General features: G+C 38.9%; 1 protein-coding gene across 2 annotated transcripts in view; it reads left to right on the top strand.

The window, feature by feature from the left end:
• The window catches only part of GRID1 (glutamate ionotropic receptor delta type subunit 1), a 472,653-nt gene that overhangs the window by 358,673 nt on the left and 92,880 nt on the right, over positions 1 to 21,100 (top strand). For both annotated transcript variants that reach the window (XM_056495390.1, XM_056495389.1), the window contains exons 5-6: positions 708 to 761; positions 12,551 to 12,724. In XM_056495390.1, coding sequence (XP_056351365.1) covers positions 708 to 761; positions 12,551 to 12,724 — 228 coding nt within the window. The remainder of the gene's footprint in view (positions 1 to 707; positions 762 to 12,550; positions 12,725 to 21,100) is intronic.

Genomic DNA, 21,100 nt, shown 5'->3' with positions numbered 1-21,100 from the left:
TATCTCTCAGTAACAGTAGTGCAATCTTCCCCAGTTTTAGCTTCCCAGTGGGTTATACATGTATAGATAAATATGCAAAATGCTGAGAAAGGTTGTTTCTTTATAATATGTGGTGATTATCCAAGTTTATACCAGGAAGACAAAAAAGTGACCATGCAAATCATAACTTTGTCTTGTCTTATGTAGATATGAAGACAGGATGAACTCTCATATAAATGTGTGAACTTCACTTGAGTATCTCACTGCCATGTTTTTAATTAACTAGGTTAGTAAACAGATAAACTATCAGAGGTGTAATGGACCAGAGACAATATATTTTGGGAGGCATATTGAAAAGAAACCCAGCTGAGCAGGATGCATTAGATATATTATAGAGAAGTTAGATCTTCTGAACTGCATGTTCTGTGCAGTTATCCATCACAGGATCCCTTATGCTAAAGTACCACCCTGCCCCAGTGTGCTTTTGTGTTACATGGACACAGTCAGGGTACTTTGATTTAAGAATTGATGTCAGAGAAAGGTGGCTACCACCAGTTAGTTACTGCTCCATGAAGCAGCAGAGGAAAGATGAACTATACTGAAACAATATCAGTAGCAATGAAAACAGTCAAAATGAGCTTAATAGTGCATTTTTATATAAGTTCTTTCTGAATATATTTTCCATGTTTTATTTATTTTTATTATTATGTTTCTTTTTATTTTTGTAGGCTGTGGAAACCAACCTTGCATCCAAGGATAGTCACTGGGTCTATGTAAATGAGGTAAGAAAGTCAAAACAGTAAACACAGTTTGCTACCTTCACTCATCACCATCTTTTGTTTCATATGTTTTGACACACCAAACAGAGCATACATGTAACATTTTTGCATTTTGAATGGCACAAGGTTCAAATTCTGTGGTGTCATTGCATGTCTGTCGTAGTTGAATTGGCATAGGTTGCACACCAGAGGTCAAGATAAAACTTCCCAATGTACCTCAGAGCAGCTGGGAGACTTATTTTTACCTTCCTGCTGACACTATTTTATTAGCTATTTAGGAAGAATATCTTAAAAGAAATCTCAGATACAGGCATCTCTGGCAGAAGGTCACCCTCCATTGCTGTGAAAGGCTGCACACAGATGCCAGGAGAGGAAAGAGTGCTTGCAAGCTTAGTCCATTCAAATATGTATTTACAACATCCACAGGCTTTCTCTAGTGCAGAACTGTGTTGGTGTGTTGGCCAAGACCCAGAATAGCTTAAATTCAAAGTGTAATGTTTCCCCTCTGCAGCAAATGGGATCCTGTCCTGCTACAATGATTATTTATTTTACCTTAGTGCCATGATGCCCTAATGGGAATCTGTTCAGATTTGTATTTAAAAAAAAAAAAAAAATTGTTGTACAATATATAGTAACTTACAAATCACTGATAAATGGCAGTATTTTATAAATTCCTTGTTTTAATAATGATTTATTTAAAGATAGCAAAATACCTAATTTAAAAAGAATAGTGTTTGCTGTCTTATTTTTATATTATAAACGCACAGCCTCTAATTTAATAGCCAATTCCTTTGTTAATTTCTCACTCCTTTCTTTGCACCTCGCTAATAATTTTGGATAGGCAACTTTTAATAGTAACCATAAATTGTATTGTGTGGCATTAGACAGGCTCTGTAATTAAATAGGGGTTAGGGAAAGCAAGTGAAATCCCTGCTTGTACAGGCTTTATAAATTCTTTCTAGTCCTTGTTACATTTAAGTACCTCCTGGCTTGTCAGCTGCTGTAATGACCCACTACAAAACATCAGCAAGATGCCCAGAGTCAGTGTTTATATTCACATAAAGATAATGCTGTGCATATTTCCCTAAACATTTATAGAGAGGGAGTGTTTGTGAATTTTTTACTGCTGCTGTTACTGTTCACATGTTAAAATTCACTTCACGAAGCCTGAATCTGTAAGACTGTGATAAAAGCCTTCAGCACAAATGTGCACACTCATACACACACAAACAAATCACACAGGGTGTCAGTTCTGCTTCTCTTGTGGAAGCTTTTGTTTTTTCTCCTTTTTGGCTAAAGACTGGGTAGGGAAGCTATGAGAGCAGCATGTGAATTTAGAGTACAAATTTCTAGTGAAAAGTATCAGTTCACATAATTTGTAAGTATCTCAAAATGCAATTAAGTCCAAACAGACAATTAGAGAAGCTTTTCAGACTCACAACACTTTGGTGAAGGCTTTGCAGGCAAAAGGAAGAGGAAATGTCTTGGCTGTCCTTTCTTTAGGAGAAGTGCTGGAGTTTGTCTATGTGCTCAAAGCTACTGTGAGAAGAAGGTGCATTGAGCTTTCCATGGATGCATCTATAGAAAGGTGGAGGATCCTTAGGGCTTGCTTCTTACTTAAGTGTGCATCCCCCCATGCCAACAAGAGAATAGACTGATTAAGCTTTCCATGTACATGTTTCCAATTAGTGGTAGTGGGAACTGCATGAATATTTGATAGAAAAGATGATGCTGACTCTTCTGTGATTTGCAGGATGGAATTAACTTTTAATTCCCTGCAGTCAAATCAGCTCTTTTGATGTGTTTCTGTGAGAGTAGAAGTCCATTATGCAAATGGACCAAAACCTTAGCCAATCCTTTTTTTGTCCAGGGCAGATTGGGGACCCTACACGTCCCTGTTCATCCTGTGACCTAATGATCCTATTGCAAGGAGAGAGAGGTGTAGGGCTGGCTGATTGAAGGGGCAGTAGCAGGAAGAGAACACAGGGACAATATTTTCCATGGAGGTTCCTGATAAGAAGAGCACTGGGTTGTAAACAGGCTTTTCAGGCCTTTTGCACTTCAGGGAGCCATTGAAGAGCTTTGGACAGCTTGGGTTACTGAGATCTGCACCTTACAGTGTGCTCTGTCTCCCACCTCTCATCAAGCTAAAAGGACCTGAAATTTGGACTTACCTTGCTATAGTAAGAATGGCTACATAGCATGGTATTGTTTCAATAAAAGGGTTTATTATCTTCTTACTTTAATTAAATCTACTTTACTCTCTCTGCACTGATAATCCAATAAAATTTTGTGTTAGATTATTTTTTTCCCCCTTCGTCTCCTTCCCATGTGTTGGAATAGAGTTAAGTTTTAGAGGCAGTGCAAATTTTATCACTTGAATTTTGTTAGGTAAGCAAGACCACCAAGCTTTGGATGAGTTAACTTTAAATCCATATGGCTGGTAATTACACAGCAAATGAACAAACAGCTGTACTATCAAAATCCATTTGCTAGTTTTCAACAACCCAGGTCTGTGCTAAAGTGTATGTTCAGTTGGATGCCATTGCTGGTGAGAAAGGACTTGGTCATCTTTGGTAGAAGGCTGGTTAATTGGGAGTTAAATTTATTGTGTGGAGCTGGAAGGCTGAAGCATTACCCAGCAGGTTTTCTAGGGTAAGAGAGATGGATCTTTTCAGGCAGTATCGTGCCCTCATATGTTCTCTTTGCAGCCAAAGTCATTAAAAACCTACTGCTTAAAAATACATATATTTGTGTGCCCACTTTTCTGGTTTCAAACAGGTTATGTTTCAATATTGCTATAGCTGTCAAAAGTAGTGGAGGTTAGAAGGGGAAAAAAGGGAAGTATTTCTAACTACCCATTCCCTTTTTGATTTATATTTTATCATCTGCACGTTTTGTTTTTATTCATCTAGAAATGCTAAATCATTCCTTGCATTCATTTAGGTAGTGATTCTAACTAAATTCTGGGTTAAACATGCCAGGTGGCTTTTTAAAAGCAAGACCACTTGTGATTCCTGTATAAATCTGTGTGAAAGCAAACTCTTCCAAAGGATGACTACTACATGCTTAGCAGTGTCTCCAGGATAGTCCAAAACACTGTTATCATTGACTGTGTGGGGAGTTGGCAATGATTTGCAGTTTTGGAAGATCTGTTAGAACATATCTGGTGTTCTGCTTGAACCTTTGCTGTTTATACCTTAGATGGTTGAAGTGACCCATCAGCTTTGATAGACATGTCCTTCTGCTTCTTTTGGCAAGACTGGCACAGTTACAGATGGCCCCTGGTTTTTTTTATTTTTATTTCCTATTTTTTTCTTCCCCTAGTTTTCTTTATTATTATTATTTTTCTCTTACTTTTCTTTCTCTTTCATACCTGCATTAAGCATCTCTGTTGGCTCCTCATGACATTTTTCGTTCTCCCCTTCTCTTTTCCTGCCTTTTCTGAGAAAATGCTGTGCCTTGCCCAGGGCATGTGTCTGTGGGAGAGCTACAAGAGCAATACTTGAAACTGAATTTGGATGTGGTTGTAACCAGGAGCAGTGCTTCAGGAACCTGTGTCTCCTTCTGTATTAGCAGCAGCAGCAGGTCTGGGAGTATAAAAAGAATTAGAAACCATATTTCCCTTTTTGTGGGCCATTTCATGGTTTTAAAATTGTCTCTATTCCAAGGGTAAAGAAAAGATAAATTATTCTAGAAAACTTGAACATGGAACAAAAATATAATCAAATTAAACACAGTATTTTATTCCCTCATATCAATATATTTAATTCTAATTCCAGATTACTAAACATTCACTATTTTTACATGTAAATCAGTACAAAAAGCAATGAAATACTCTTCCTGGAAGCGGAATGGTACAGAATTTGACAGATACTTCAAATTAGTTGTTGCACTATTATGACATAATTTCTTTAATTTCTTTTTTAACTTCTTTTTTATTCAGTAGTTTAATTGAAAGCTTTAATATATGATCAGGCACATCACAGGATTACTCACTGATATAGGGGAACAATTTTTGTGAAGGGCAGGTAGAAATGAAGAAAATGCAATGTAGAGTTACATGTCAAAACAATCTGTACCTCCTCTAAAGCTGAGGAGAGGTGCTACCTTTGCCTGGAAATATGCAGAAGACATTGAGGAAGATTGTTTTTGAAAGTGCTTTTTTTTTTTTTTTTTTTTTGACAGAAATGCCCCAAAGACAAGAAATTAAAATAAAGGAAGATTTCCCTGGCAGTGGAAAAGTAGGGCTGGGATACAGAGAGGGCTTCACAAATTCCCTTTGACTGGCATTATCTGACCATGTTTATTTAAAGTGTTAAGGTAGCCATCAGTTCAGATTTCATTATGGCCAAGGAAGAATGGGCTAAGGAAGCCAGAAGATAGTTGGTGTGAAAGTGATCATGCCATGGTAACATGAGAAGGGGAAGTGGGAAAAAGTGGGAAAAGGACCATGGGGCTAATGGACATCACAAGATTGTCCAACTTCACAGCTTTGGGAAGCCAGCAATGCTTCTGGAAAGATAACTCAGTCAGCAAAGGGTAGCTAAAGAATTGTGGGATTCTCTGAAGATGAAGGTGTGACAAGGTATCCTTATGGTGACAGTGAGTTATCTTCACAGAATCTGAAATCAGAGATGAATTCTAAAGTAAAAGTGGTTTAAGAAAAGGGCTAGGGAAGAGTGTAAAGGTGTAACAAAGTAAGGGATTATAAAATAAGGCTGTGTTGCAAAATTACTCATACCAGGGATCATGGAAAGTAATAAGAGAAAATTTATATATAGCAGAAGATGAAGAAAAGTGAAAGGTAATTACTTGAAAAATGGGGGTTTAATGCTTTTACTCAGTTCCCTGATTCTGGCTTTATAAAAACTATTAATTATGATAAGACTGTTAAAATATATTGTTGTAGTTCCAGTTGTTTTAGATGAATTTGAAGTACTCCCCTGGGAAGCAGTTTTACAGAGAAGTAGTTTTGCTTGTGGCTATAAAATGAGGTATAGGTGGTGAGCACCTGCAGGAGGAGCTTAGAATCCTTGTGGATAAAAACCAGAATGAGAATCAGTGCTGTTGTGATCCTGCTGAGTTAGCAAATGTAGTCCTTAGATATGATACCAGAAAAATCCTTTGTAAGATAAGGGAGGCAATTATTTCACTCTGTTTGACATCAGCTTGGCTTTGTTGGAACAGTATTGCAAGTTTTAGGCAAAACACTTAAGCAGAACAAGACATGCAGAACAATGTTGAAAATGTAGAGGAAAGCACTTAGTGTGATGAAAGCTTGGTAATATATGACCCATGTGTAAAGGCTGAAAAACTTGGGAACAAATAAAACAAGAATATGATCACATCTTCAATCTGGAAATATAAGGGAAATACAATTTAATCTTCTGCAGTGGAAATTAGATCTAGTATTCAAAACTGGTTTATGATCTAAGTATGAGAGTGCATAGGAACAACTTCCTTGGTTACCTTCTTCCATCCCATGATCTGTCTCTTTTCTCATCTGGTTCTGTTCTTGTTTTTTATTCTTCATTTTTCAGCATCCTACTCATATTAGGTAAGTCAGCTAAGTTCAGTGTCAGTATGGAAAGATGGATACAACTGTGTTTTGTATTTTCTGATCTTCACCTCCTGCTCTAGGTCTGTCCACATATCTTTTTTCAATATGGTTATATTGAATATGGCAGTGACAGTTTATGCAAGGAGTCACTGCATTTACTTGTTACTGAACCATTTATTCAGTATTTTTGGTGGTAAACATGAGTGTATGGGATCTGTGGCTCATGGTTGATTGCCAGCCATCATGGATCTCCATCCTTCTCTGTCTAGTGAATAAGCTGGAATGACTGTGTTTGATTAGATTCTGTCAGCCAAATCCACCCCTGGGGCCACCTCAGTGATTTAACTTAGCCAGGGATGAACTGAACATTGTGCTTCCTGATATCAGCCATTTGTAATGGAGGATTATGTTGTAATTGTGTTTGGTTTGGACAGAAGAATGCCTAATAATGAATTACTAACACTTTTAGTGTTTTAAAAATAGATTTAATTGTAAGGTGTAAAAAATAAGTTTGAAAGCTAAAGATCAGAGCTCCCTCTTGACTATGATTTTCATTTCTTGATTTTACATTACATTGATTCTTATTGATTTGGATCAGTCCACATCAGAGCAGGTACAAAGGAGCATTTGTCATTAACGTAAAATAACTTCTTTTTTAGTTTTAGAATCACCACATTCTGTGCCATATGGACTAACAAATGCTGAAATCCAATATTCACTTCTAAATTCTCAAACTGCAACCACAGCAATAGTGGGGAAAACTGGTAAAAATTTCATTGTGTTAGTGTTTTACTGTCTAGAAGAACCAGTAGCCACTAGAAAGGAATGCACCATGGGGTAAAAAGTCCTTTTAGGTTAAGTGTCAACTCCTGTGGGTATTTCTCATGGCACAATGGTTTAAGAAGTGGGAGGTGTCCACAGGGACTGCTCAGTGGGTGACTGAATTTCTATATTCCTGTATTTCAACATATAGTTTAGTGCAATGCAGAGTAACTTGAATCTAAGGTTGAAAAGGGCTCATTTCTTTATCTCTTAGAAAAAGTTGTGCTGTTATTTCTCCCAATTATAAAGCAAGCAAACAAAAATCAAACAGCTTACAATGCAACATTGTGGGGTGGATAGCAGAAAGGTAAGTTGTATTTGTAATGTATTTGTAATGGCCCCTGCAAAAATAAGCTTTTTTTTTTTTAATAGAACATGGAAAACCAGTTGATCCTCATGTACTAACCTGGGCTTAATAACTGGGGCTTTTAAAAAAATCATCAATAGTTTTACAGTGCTAAACAAAAACATGCTTAAAATAAAAAAAAAAAATACAGGGATCAGTCTGTTATTGGTAGAAATGTGTTTTCAATAAGAAATCTGAAACAAATAGATGTAGAAATAGAGTATTAGACATATTCCAAGTCCATAGGAAAGCAAAGCATTCAGTAACAATAAACACTGAAATTCTTGTAAGCTTTAATTAAAAAATAAAAGTAAACTCTGATTAACACCCCAAAAAAGTTGTTTTTGAATATTTTCTCTTTTCAGTCCTCAATAAAGATTCTGACTTGAAAAAAATTGAGTCAGTAAGCACAGAGAAAGTACTAAAGCAAATGTATCTCTAATGTGTTTGGCTGAATTCTTCCCAACTATGATGATATTTGTCAGAAAAACCCTCCTAGCTGAGAAAGAGAAGGGGAAAGTGAAGTGGGAAGAAAAATTCTTGGAAATTTTTTTGCAGGAAAAGTAATAAAAGATTTTGGAAATATAGCAAGAGTAGGCAATTCGTCAGAGAAGCCTTAGACAGAAGTTAGAGTGCTAAGGGACTTGGGGAACTCTGGGCCATGTGGAGATGACATTGTCCTCATCACTTGAACACCAGTCAAAAATTTTAGACAGCAGTTGACCTTACTCTTCCTTTTTGGACAGATGACACATTCCAAATGATGTTGGTGCTGCTGCCAGCAGATTAATTTATAGTTCTTCAGTGGGCAGATAAAACTTTCCCAAGCTGAGCCCAGGTGATCAGTCAGAGCATAGTGCAGAAAAATGGCAATTGATGCTTTTCCTTCTCCCTCTCAGAACATTCACTCAGAACATCTTTCTGCTAATCCTTCTCTGGACTCAAGCTCAATTTTTTTTTTTTCCCTGCTGTTTTCATAGGTCTCTCTTCACCACTGTTGTCTATAGGAGGCAGTTTTCTATATGAGGGACAAGAGTGTGTCTCATGAACCCCCTGGTGTGATGTATATCTTACTTTCCATTTTCATCCTGCACTTCCTTTGCTTCTGCCAATATTTGTTTTCTTTCCTTTCACCACATTAGGTGTGCCCAGTATATCTGTAGGTACTGGAGCTCTTGATTTGAGAATCAAATGGTTTCTCAGCTGTCATCTGGACACTTCTTTATTATTCTCCTTTATGAAATATTTTTTGAAAGTTGAGAAAAAAGAGCAGAAAATAGAACAGTAATTATCAGACAAAGTCTCTATCTCAGCAAGATACTTTTTTTGCCAAGGGCAGGATGTAGGAAGGTGTAAGATAATGAATGATGAACAGAGTTTTCTTAGCACATGCCTGTAGAGCAATATTGGGAAAGTTCACTTTGGGAGAAAAAAAACTTATGAATGCAGTGGTTATTCTTCACTTTTTTGGAGAATATTTTTCCAGAAATGCCTGCGTTATATGCATTTTTGGGTGATCAGTCCCCATGCAAATTGTTGTGGCCTAATTTTTGCTCGTGGCTGGGATTCTGCTGACTTTTTCTCTTCATATGGAAGTGCCTAAGATTTTTTTTTGTTTGTTTCATTTTAAAGCACCAATCTCTGATATGATATTTGTGTTTACTTTCATAATCAGAAGTTAATAAATCTTTAACACTTCCCTATACCTTAGTTTTTCTTGGAAAAATTCAGACCTTTTAATGATCATTTATTAATGCAAGTGGGGCAAGCATTCTAAGATATTCTCAAATTATACAAAAATACAGAGTGAAAAAGTTTAAAAATTGAATAGAAATACAAGGAACACAGTGTGGAAATTTGGTAAGATTTAGGAAATGACACATTTCAATGCAAAATGTAGTAATTTGCAATTACAATTTATTCTAATTGTATTCCAGGTACTCTATATTTATTACTTGCCTGAGGAAATCTCACTTCTCTCCTTTTGGCTGCAGTCTTTAACACCACAGCATTTCTATTTATTTATTTATTCCAACAAAAATCTGTGGGTTTTCTTTTCCTGATAACTGCTTGAAAGTTATACATAGACTTGAAGCTAGTTATGTACCTGTATCCTGCCCAAAGAAATTTGTAGGGTTTAGAACTGCCCTGATTCTAATGCTGTGGGATTACACAAGAAGAGTCTCAGTCAGCTAGGAGCAAGGTCACAGATGAGCTTTCATGAGTTTTTTTATCAGTGAATAATAATATTTCATCCACAGTAATATAAATGGTGGGGTTTTTGTTTGTTTTGTCCAGCTTTTACTAACTATAATTTTGTGTGCTTCCCCTACCCCCCAAGAGAATTTTTAGTATGGAATAATATTATGTTAAATCAAAGGATCTTTTACTGTATAGGCACTCACTGTGATCTGAGAAAGACATCTGGACACCCAGTGCAGAGTCCTTATATCTACAAATAGAGCTAGTTAAATTTAATTATGACTACATCCCTGTAGAGACTTTCAGGTGCATTGTGTAGAAAGAAGTGAGGTGTAGTACTGGATGTGTGGGAGGAGTTGGACAGCTGGTCATGCACACTTGTATTAGAACATGTCCTGTGGTAAGAAAAATGGTGTCCTTTCTTTAAAGGATTAATCTTTTTATTTACATATGTTTGTGTATATGTGTGAGTGTCACGTGGGATGCAGAGAAGCCAGCAATATGTAAATATTGAATAAATCTATCTACAGGGTAAGCTGTGGTGAACCTTCTAGGAAAACAACTAACTGAATGATATTTTCTGGATTTTCAATGAGTGTTTATTTATAGATGTAAATAGTGCATTGAGGGGAGTTAGAATAACCCACCAAACAGGACTGATACTCCTGAAAAAATCCAAATAAATCTCTAGCTTGCATCCGTGAGCATCCTTATTCTCCCTGCTGCTCTGTTTAATCCTCCAGGTTTCTCAGGGATGTATTCTCTGGAAATATGTTTTGGTTCTGTAAATTATTAATGCCATTAAAATTTATAATTTTCTGTCATTACCTCTAGGAAAACAGAGACTGTAACGTGGAACACAATTGTGTCATTTTGCGATTTGTGTTGCGATAGTTGAGCACAACAAAGCGGATTGAAGCATTCCCCTGAGCAACACAACGTGCTATTGCAAACTAACTGAGGCTCTGTGTGTGCAGATAGACAGACAGATAGACCAGTCCCACTAATGGCCAATGTTTGTGTTTCTGAGACACCTCTGAAAGGCTGTGTATCACTCAGAAGGGACACAAAATGTGTGTGGGGAGAGCTGAGCTGAGGGTTTGGATGATTTGTGATTCTTTTTATTCGGTTTGCAGCCATTTGGTCTGAGTGTGCCTACCAAGGGATGCAGCAGAGGAGGTTATGAGTTAAAGCTATGCCATAAAATTGTCTCTCCCTCAGACTTCAGCTTAGACATGGCTTTAGGTGGCTTTAGCACCCCTCAGGTCCACAGAGGGGAAATCTGGAGGGGTCTGTAGAGCTTGGGGGTCTGCTACACTGTCTCCTTGCAAGGCTAGAAAATGCTGCCCAGTGTTTTTCTATTAAGCCTCAAAATCTTTGTATTCTATAAGAATCTGTTTGTTTTCTGATTTTACTGTTTTCATGCCACACTAGTTGGTCTGTCATTAATGAAATGAATTTAACCTTCTGCAAAGTTAAAAATTCATGTTCCTAAAAAAAAAAAAAAAAAAAAAAGGGGGGAAATTGGCAAAGACAAACTAAATTGAGCAAAGGTACAGTACTAGTCAACCATAACAAGTAATTATTATAACCCCATGGTCATTTCACTCACAGCTTGACAGAGAAAATGGCAAGAAAACAAAATAATTTTTTTTCCTTGAATGTTAAATATCCAGGGCCAAGTTCACTTCTGCTGCTGATGCATCACCAGGTGTGGGCAAGTACCTGCAGCAACATGAGTAATCTTCAGCCCCCTGAGCTGCAAGGGGCTGAGAGATTCCTGTGCAGGCTGGGCACTGGGCTGGCCCAGCTGTGCAGCCAGGGCAGTCCAGCTGTGCTGGGGATGGGCTGGTGTGATCTGCAGATGCTGCTGGTGGCCCTGGTGAGGAGCTGGGAGGTACAGCAGGTGCCTGGGGGGTGGGTGCAGGCAGCAGTGCCTCCTGCCAGGATGAAAACATCACAAGCTGCACCTTTATTATGAGTTCAGGATCAGTTAAGCCTGTGATTTTCAAACTGGGGTAAAAAAAAAGAGGTTTTAGTTTTGTGTCATTCTTTAAACATGAAATGTGTAAAGCATGGAGTTGAGCTGGCTTCAGTCCCCCTCTAAGAGCAGTAGATAGAGGCTCTGTCCCAGGATGGATTAGGGGGCTGGGGTGTGTGAAGGTCTGCAGAGAAGCTTTAGAAGTTGTGAAGCCTGGAAAGAAAAGCAACCTGTCCTTGAGGTCTCCTTATATCTTCTCCAAAATTATTCTGTGTGCACAAACTGATGTTCCTAAATGTGTCAAACCCCTCCATAAAGTTTCTCCTATTTTTTATTTCCTAATACAGATAACCTCAAAAGACTTGAGTCATTACCAAGATTAGTCTGCAGAAATGATCTACTGTACTTATGGGAAAAGTGCTTTCTTGTAATGTTGTTCACAGGTGAAAGAGCCATATTTCCTGAAGACTGTTATGTTTTTCAGTTGTTATTTTGTCCTGAGGATATAGTGAGGTTCTAGTCTGTCAAACAAAAGGTCTTCCTATATAAATTTCATTGCAAGGCTTTTTTTTTTTTTTTTTTTTTTAAAGAAATCTATTGGTACCATTTTGGTGCTTTCCTTTGAGGAACTACATCTGCAAAATTGTAGTATTGCCAAGATAGATGGTACTGTGTTAGGCTGTTTTCTTTTGTTTCAGATGATGTATTAAAAAATAGCATTGTTGTCATTAAACACAAAATAATATTTGGCCTAGACTAAGCATCTGTAAAATTTTACTTCTATTGTCTTTTAAAAAAGCACTTAACCAACAATGAAAGTGATACATAAAATCTCTGGACAATTACGTGTTTTTAAATGACTGTCTCCCTGTTGACAGGAAATCACTGACAATGAGATACTGGAGTTGGTGCACAGTGCCCTGGGGAGGATGACAGTTATCAGGCAGATTTTCCCTCTGTCGAGGGACAACAACCAGAGGTGCATGAGGAACAACCACCGGATATCCTCCCTGCTGTGTGACCCACAGGAAGGCTATCTTCAGATGCTGCAGGTCAGTAGCTGTGCACAGCAGCAAAATGTCCATCTTGGAAATTTGCCATGGCTGTATTAACTCAGAGAAGGAAGGAAATGAGTACAGATAATTTATTTTATTTCCCAGTGCTGAGTGCTTTAGGTGTGATTTTATGCCCATGATTCTCTTTAAAATATTTTATATTTGAAAATTGTTGTTGTGCCATCATAGTCCTGTGATATTACTGCTTGCTTATTGTATTTATGCTTATTAGACATCTGTTGTGAAGGAGGTAATTGGGGAGGATAATAGAACTCTGACAGGTATTGGGTTGCAGAGCATTTCATATTTAGGTAATGGACTGGATCATGCTGATACATTCAGTCTGTCCCTTTTCAATAGTTCTGAAGTCTCCAGCAGCTGATAATTGTCTGAGTGTGTGAATTATGCTCTGCTAGTTCAAGTTTCAGGTTTTGGTAACACATTTGACTCTGGTGTTAGCAACATCTTGACATTTCTTGGCAATTTGTCCCAGATATCAGAATTTTTCTTGCAGTAATTTCAATATTATTTAATAGGTGCTATTTCCAATGATAGTGCAATAATTCAGAAACAAAGGCCTTGGACTTCCAGTGGGACTTGTGTATTTTGGTTTACTGTAGACACAGTTAAAAATCTCATTTGTATCACTGTTGAAGGTTTTGGATATACCTATAAACCAGCCTGGGCTGCTGCAGCCTGCTCAGGAGGTGGTGTGGGCTCAGGGCTCCTGCAAGGTGGAGCTCCTGAGTTTCAGATCAGAGGAAGATTGCCAGGAAGGGAAGTAGAATGAGATTTCCCAGATAGGGATAGGAGTGTTAATTTTACTTATTTGCACCCTACTAAAAAGTAGCTGCAGAGACTGATATCCTTTAAGGGACAGATATGAGCAGTTCCTCCTTGAAGAGAAGCTCTACAGGCTCAGGTTCTGTCCTAGCCATGGCAAAGTTTGGAAAAGCCAAACACACCCCCTGTAGTTCTAAGTGTGGCTGTATTCCTTCTGCACAGGGGAAAGTTTGTCTGCCTTGGCTCAGAAAGAAAAGACACTTTTGATCTTTGTTAGTAACTCTGAGGTATGCTGTAATGAGAACAAAGGCTGCTCATTTCACAGGATCAAAGCAATTTCCAGTATGATGAAAAATTATCTCTGCTGCACCAACAAATCACTCATTGGGGAATAATCTTCCATTACAGCAGGATTTTGCTCTTGCTGCCTATGCTGGTTTATGCATAATCTAATTCAGAGGCTCATCTGAAGGGCTCTGACAGGCCTGTCAGCAAGCTCTAATTTGCAAATTTGCAAACTGGTAACTGGTAACTGGTTTGCTAGCACCAGCAGCCTCATGTTCTACTACTAAATTTCATTGATAAGGACCTTTAGATAAGGACACTCTTCCTGCTGATTTCCAGATACAGACTTTAGGAAACAAAACACTCTCAGTTTCTCTCTTCCACAAATATTATACCACCTTAGGAACTGTCTTTGAGAGAATGGTGTGGTAATGTTATGCTTTGCCCTTTAGTTCCTTCTCTATGAACTTAAGAACAAGAGAGATAAAGCAGTGCAGAGGTAAAATAGTTTTGGCAGCTGATTCCACAACTTTCATGTACAATTGCATTGGCATGAAAGACAGAGGGCACAGAGATGTGAGCTCTCCAAATTAGCTGGCCCCACTATATTTTAAGTGTCTGTAAATTGAATACAGGATGCTTTTATCATGTTTAGTTATGCCTGAAGTGTTCCCCAGCTGCATTTACTTTTCATAGGTTTTGCCAAAATATCTTACGTAACACCTTGTGGACATACTGCTCATATTAATTTGAGTGTGAATGACGTGTTATTAATGGTCCTGTAATTCAGGTACTTGCAAATTTCTGTTTCATTTTTCCTGCTTTAAAAAAATCGTGGTGACCTTTTGCTGTACAGAAGTACATCATTGAATTACCCCCGTTGCCAGAGGCTGCAGGAGCTCCAAGCTCCATGTCAGGCTACATGAATCCACCAGAGGCAGCGACCGCCTGCCAGCACCGAGTCTTTGTGTTGCTTTGAAGTACTTTGATTAACACCACAGTTTGGAAATCCCAGCCTCATTCTCCCTTGGGCAGTCTCATATTAATAATTGTTTGTTGTCAAGGTAACTCACCAGCTATTGTTGGTTAATTATTTATTTAATGACTTTGAAGAAGAATAAGCTCATCTCTGTCAACCTCTAGCTGTAGTATTTTTCTAGGGGAGAATTTAGCACTTTTAACAAGCAAGTGAAGAAAGAAACGTTTACGTCATGGATTATTAACTTTCTTCTGGCTGAATTAATGAAAATCTCTTTGGAACGATTTTGTTCTCTGTGTCTTTAGTCCCATATCCTGGAAGGTTGTTTTTCAGTGGGTGATCATCCCGGTTTGGCATTCTGACAAGCCTTTTAAAGATCAGGCTGTTCTGCAAGCTCATCCAAAAACTCATCTGTTCTGAATGCTTTGTGGAAATCCAATCTTATTCCATCAACCCACTTGTCAAAATTTTGCTCATGCCCTTATTTCTTGTGTGTATAATATACTCAGCTGGGTTTCTGCTTCAAGTGGAGAAAAAGCCTTATAAAGTTTCCTGTCTTGATCATTTTATTTGACTTCAGAGGACTGCATTTCTCTCTGTCTTATTCTTCAGGTAGGATTTTTTGTGTCCATCTCATTTACTTTTGGTAAGAGACACAGTTTAGAACTTGCTTTCTTGCATTGGCTGTTGCTGTCCTGTGGTTTGGGCCATCAGTGTTGCCTCATCTGGACAGAAAGCACAGAAGTACTTCAGGATTTATAGCTAAATCTAGTTAGTCCTAACCAGGCTTAGTATGTGTCCCCACATGGTATTTGGATAGCATGTAGTCATATAATTGCTATTAAACTTTTTAGATTATTTCTTACAGACTCAATTTGAAAAACTGTTGCTGTATAACTTTCTTCTTTCCAAAATATTTCCCATTAAGTATTACTTTTGACTGTGCCCTACAAACTTGTTTTTTGATGAAGGTATTTTTTTCTTTCATCAGTTTAGTCACAATGCATTCATAAATTAAAAATCAGATTTTTTAAAATGTTTTTTTAAAGAAATATTTCTCTTTAGAATGTAATTCCCATTAGTTTGCTTTTGGCCTTGCTTACTGTTTGTGTAGTTGATGAGTTCAATCCATGTAAGATTCTAAAAATATTAAAATATATTACAGGGACACAGTGTATCTGAAATCATTTAGCATGACCCAAAATACATAGCAGGATTGAAAAGGCAAAAAGAAAACCCCAGCATACTGTGTCACAAAATTAGTGAGGTTATTCCTGATTGAGAGTCCAGCCTCTCTACTGAAGAACTATTCCAGGCATTGCTTGGACATATTTGAGGAGACGTTGAGGAGTGTGGGAGGGTATTCATTGAAAGAGCTGATGTTCTCCTTGAGTAAAAATTGCATTTTTCAGGGATGTGTCCATCAGATAACTATGTGGGCATCTCCTGGCAGTTGCTCCTGCAAAGCTGGGTTTTTATTTCCAATCTATTTTCTGTTCAGGAGTCACTGCAATTTAACTACTGTAAGTGATGTTTTTAGGATGTGTTTGAGTACCTAAACTTAAGGGCCTGATCCTGAAATTTTGTCCAACTAAATGGACTTGTTGTCATTTGGCTTGTTAACACTGCTGTTATTACACGACCGTAGAGTCCTACTGAGGGGCAGTAAATATTTATTAAACCCTATTAAAGCATTCACTTTCTCCCATAAAGGGTTGATGAGCCACATTTTTACTTTTCTTTCAATGTAAACCTGTATTTGCTAGTCTCTTTAGCAAAGTTTAATTTGGATTTTTGGCCAGATGTTCAGTCACAGTGAAATTGTTTCTGAGTACAATGTGAATGTGAAGTATCATTGAGCTGACTTTACTGCCCATTGCACAGCACAAATCTCTCCCTGAAACCCAGCGATGTGTGTTTTCTACAAGGTGTGTTAGCAGAAGAATTCATTAAAACCCCCAAAGCACTGCAGGTGTCCTGTGGCCATGGGGGATTTTGTGATCACCCTGGAGGCTAAAACCCCAGGTAGGCTCTGCAATGATCTTTGCCTCTCTGCCTCTTTTGACTGCTGGATTTCTCTATTTGCATAATCATTTCATTGAATTTTTGTTCACTGCTCAATCAAGGAGCAGACAATATTGGCTTAAGGAAAGCATCAGTACCTCCATTTTTCATTTGTTATTGCCTCTGAAACCTAATTTTTACCCATATTTATTTATAAATGAGGTAGGATAAAATTTTAATCTTGAACACTGTTTTACAATTCCAGCATTTACCTCTTGTCCTTCTGCTTGACTCTTGGTTGTGTTTAGTTTTCTTTATCAAGGCACTCCTACTAGACTTCCCTTGCATAGTTAGTGTTAGCTGTGCCAAATTCCTGAGATGTTTAGTGAGTGAAGCCAATGCCTCCAGCTAACAAACTCGAGCATTACAGGGTAATCCAGGCCTTGTATTATTGTTGGCATGTTGTTACAAAACACACTGGCAAAGAAAACACTCATAATGATGTTAAATGCCTGTAATGAATAGCTGAAGGACAGTGAGCATTCAGGGAATAGAACCTGAAAGAAGGGAAGAGTGTTGTGATATGTGTCACTATGTAAAAACAGGAGAAAATTAAAAAGGAAAGAAGAGCTGCTTATCAATTAAAAAGAGATTCTGAGGGCTCAGTCTTACAAAGAACTCTTTGGAAAGCTCATTGAGATACTTAAACTAGAATTGCCAAAACACTAAATAATACAGTAGTTACATTCCTTACTGTCAGAAAGCTTAAAAATATACAGCTGAGGCCTGTTTTTTAGTGGTTGTAGGAGAAATTTGGTCATTTTATTTCATTTGCCTTAGGGATAATAAATAAATAGCCCTTTGGAAGTTTGAAGCTGACATTTGAGTCTTTAATGAACGTTTGTTTTTGCCTGTTTCCCGTGAATCCTGGGCTGCTGGCTGTGGTTTTGCTCTCCCTGAGCAGCAAGTGTGTATTTATAATAAGACAGTGGTGCAGTGCCCACGGGAGAGGCTGGTGGGTGTGGGCAGGAGCAGGACAAGCAGAGCCAGCCCAGGCTCCAGGGGCACCCTGGGGACAGTGGTGACAGGACAGGGATGGGGTGGCACTTTGTGTCAGAGCTCAGTCTCCAGGCATGGTCACCCATCTCCTGGGGACAGTGCCTGCAGTGAAAGGTGTGTCCAGGCACAGAACCTCCAGACACACCTGGCTGAGCTGCAGGAGGCATGGAAAGGGGCAGGAGCATCAGGGAGGCAGGGCAGGAGCTGCAGAGCTGGCTGCAAGCACAGTCTGCAGTGGAGCCACAGCTAAACAGACCCAAAATCTCCCAGCGCACACCCAGGAGGGAAGGAGGGAGGGGAGCAGTGATGAGGAGAGTGAGAACCTGCAAAAGCAAGGACCTGCAGGAGGAAGAGGCTTTCCCCAGAGCCTGAAGTGCCCCTGCAGAGCCACTTCACCACTCTGCAGGCTGAAAAGACTCTTCAATCAGGGGAGAGGCACAGCTGAGTAGGGCAGCCTCATCTGCTCCTGTGCAACAACTGGCTCAACTAAGAAAAGGCAGCAGGTGAGAGTAGCAGTGGCTTTCTCCTGAGAAACACAGAGACACATGGTTCTGACACAGCATTGTGTAGCAGGGAGGTGACTGAGACACTGCCAGGCTCATGCAGTCCCCTGACCATTTCTGCTGCTGTTGATCCGTGTGATCAGTGGCAGTGATACAGCCAGGAGTGCTCTGAGGAGCATCCAGAAGGAAGTCAGTCAAAAATGCCACATGGATGAACAAGTAGTTCCTGGACATACTCAAAACACTAAAAGAAAGTCTACAGAGAGTGGAATCTGAAATTGTCTGAGCAGTCAGGGATCAGGTTTGGAAAACTAAAGCCCTGACAGAATTAAGTCTGGCCACGAATGTCAAGGAAAAACCCAAAATCTTCCATATGTACTGTTGGTGATAAAAGGAAAATGAGGGAAATATGAGCCCTTTCTGGTGGAAATAGGAGACTTGGTTACTCAGGATAAGGAGAAGGCTGAGACACTCAATGATTTGTTTGCCTCGGTCCTCACTGGCAAGTGTTCCAGTCTGAATGCCCATCCCTGGCAGTGTCCAAGGCCAGGATGGACAGGGCTTTGAGCAGCCTGATCTAGTGAATGGCATTCCTGCCCACAGCAGGGGGGCTGGAATTAGGTGATCTTGGTCCCTTCCAACCCAAGAAATTCTGCCATTCTTTGAAACACATTAAGGAAAATGAAAGAGGTCAAATTTTCAGTCCCTCTGCTCTAACAATATCCTTGTCAGCACGGCATCATGCCATAAATAAACCATCAGTCTTTGCTGCTCCTGCTAAGACACACTCTCATTACAGACACAGATGTGCAGCTGCACTGGGCAGTACCTGAGCTCTGGGAGCTGCTCCCAGGTTTAGGGCATGCTGGGGTGTGCATGGCAGTCACCATGATCTCTCTCCTCAGGCAGCAGGCGTTTCTGGCAGGATGCTCTGCTCTGAGCTCCTCTTCCATCTGCTTCATCCTTGGAGCTGACTGCTGTGGCCACTCACAGAGCAGTTTTGGCAGCAGCAGGGTACAGATGCCCAGCTTGGGAATGAGTTTTTGAAGTGGTGGCATCTCAGTGTCAGCTTGTGTTCCCACTAATCTCTTCAGCATTCTCTGGCTGGACTCCTGGCTCTGCTGGCTGCTCAGGAGCTGGGGTCAGTCTTTGTGGCTTGCTGGCCTTCTCAGAAGAGCACTTATCTGTGATTAGTCCCTCTGAAGGATCTAAGAGCTTTCTTCATACATAACTTTAAAAGTAAAATCATTCTGGAAAAATCTCATGAAGTTCACATAGAAACTTCTGTGAAATGACATTTAATACTGTGATAGATTTCCATTCTTGAAAATTTCTGCTGTGCTCAACTAGTAATGGTGGATTTATTTCTTCAGTGCAAAAAAGGGCTTCATAAAGTCTGGAATAATTTCCAGAAGATAAACCAGAACATGCCTAAAATTATTCATGTACAGAGTATATATATATTCTTTAACATATTAGTGAAGCAGTCACCATCATTCTTATAGCAGATCAAAAACCATTTCAATTCCTCCAGCTCTTTCACTTCCAACAGTGGAGAGAAAGAAGAACTAAAAATTACTGTCACTTCCTCCAAATATGACCAAAATGAAGTACTTTATTCTAGTCTAGGAATCTTTAATCTGTTAAGGGGAATCTCTTCAGACAGATGTATGTTCTTTCCTCCTCTGTTTCCCTGTGAATATCCAAATAGGGGAATTAAAAAATGCTCTAGAGCTTTGAAAACTCAAAGTAGCCAAGTATGTTGCCTTGTTTTGCTTCTCCCTTACTTTACTACCAATTCTGAATGCTACCTGAAGATAAATTTTTAAAATTAACTGTTTTGTCATGCTTCTGACAGTACTGTCAGAGTCAGAGTACAGCTGAACCCTTGGGTATCTCAAAAGTTCCCTTTCAGTGGTCATGTCCACACTCATAGGGAATTTGACAGGTCACTGAATATTAAAATATGTGTGCAGGTGCAGTAACAAGGACATACAGGCCATGTCTGCTGAATTCTTTTTCTTTTCATAGCATCACTATTCTGGAGGTTGCAGCAAACTCATGTTGCAAATATTATTTTGGACATATGCAGAGATTTTGCTGCATTTAAATGTAATTTTAAAACCTATTATAGCCCTGAATTTACTGTAAGACCAGCCCAGAATGAGTGTGTCTTTTTTTTCTTCCTATTACAGATCCAGCCTTAGTTGTGGGAATTTTGATGCTGTTTTTTCCCAGCTTGCATGTTTTCTGTTCTAAAATAGAAGTGTTGATTGTGTGAGTAAGATGCAATTTACTCCTCCATAGGATATTGACTCTTCAGTGAGTAATGAGTAAAATGTAGTTATGCATGCATGTCATTTTTACTGGAGTAAATAGAGTATAATTATATGAAGGAAGGAATTTTGCTGATTTAAAAGCACCATTTACTCATGTTTGGGATGAGGCTTTCAGCAGAAGAGAATCAGAGTGGCAAAATACCAGTGGATAGTACAACAGAATGTGCAGAATATTCTTTCCATGGCAAAAAGTACCTTGGTGTATTCTCTGCAACATTTTCCTCTGCCTTGGTACAGATCTCCAGATGTAGAATAAGTACAAATGTAGTGGGAGGCTCCTCTTGTGCAGACCCTGTCTTGCTATCTCTCACTTTATAGCATTCTTTCAAAAGAAATTAATGGAGCAATAGTGATGCAAAAAAGTCCATTAAAGGTCTAGCTGAACTAGGAGGATTAGGTTGGTAAACACAGGATTGTTCTG

The sequence above is a fragment of the Oenanthe melanoleuca genome, chromosome 6 (assembly GCF_029582105.1).
Source record: "Oenanthe melanoleuca isolate GR-GAL-2019-014 chromosome 6, OMel1.0, whole genome shotgun sequence".
Taxonomy (NCBI): Eukaryota; Metazoa; Chordata; class Aves; order Passeriformes; family Muscicapidae; genus Oenanthe; species Oenanthe melanoleuca.
The sequence above is the reverse complement of the archived record's forward strand: the minus strand, read 5'-3'. Positions and strand labels throughout refer to the sequence as shown.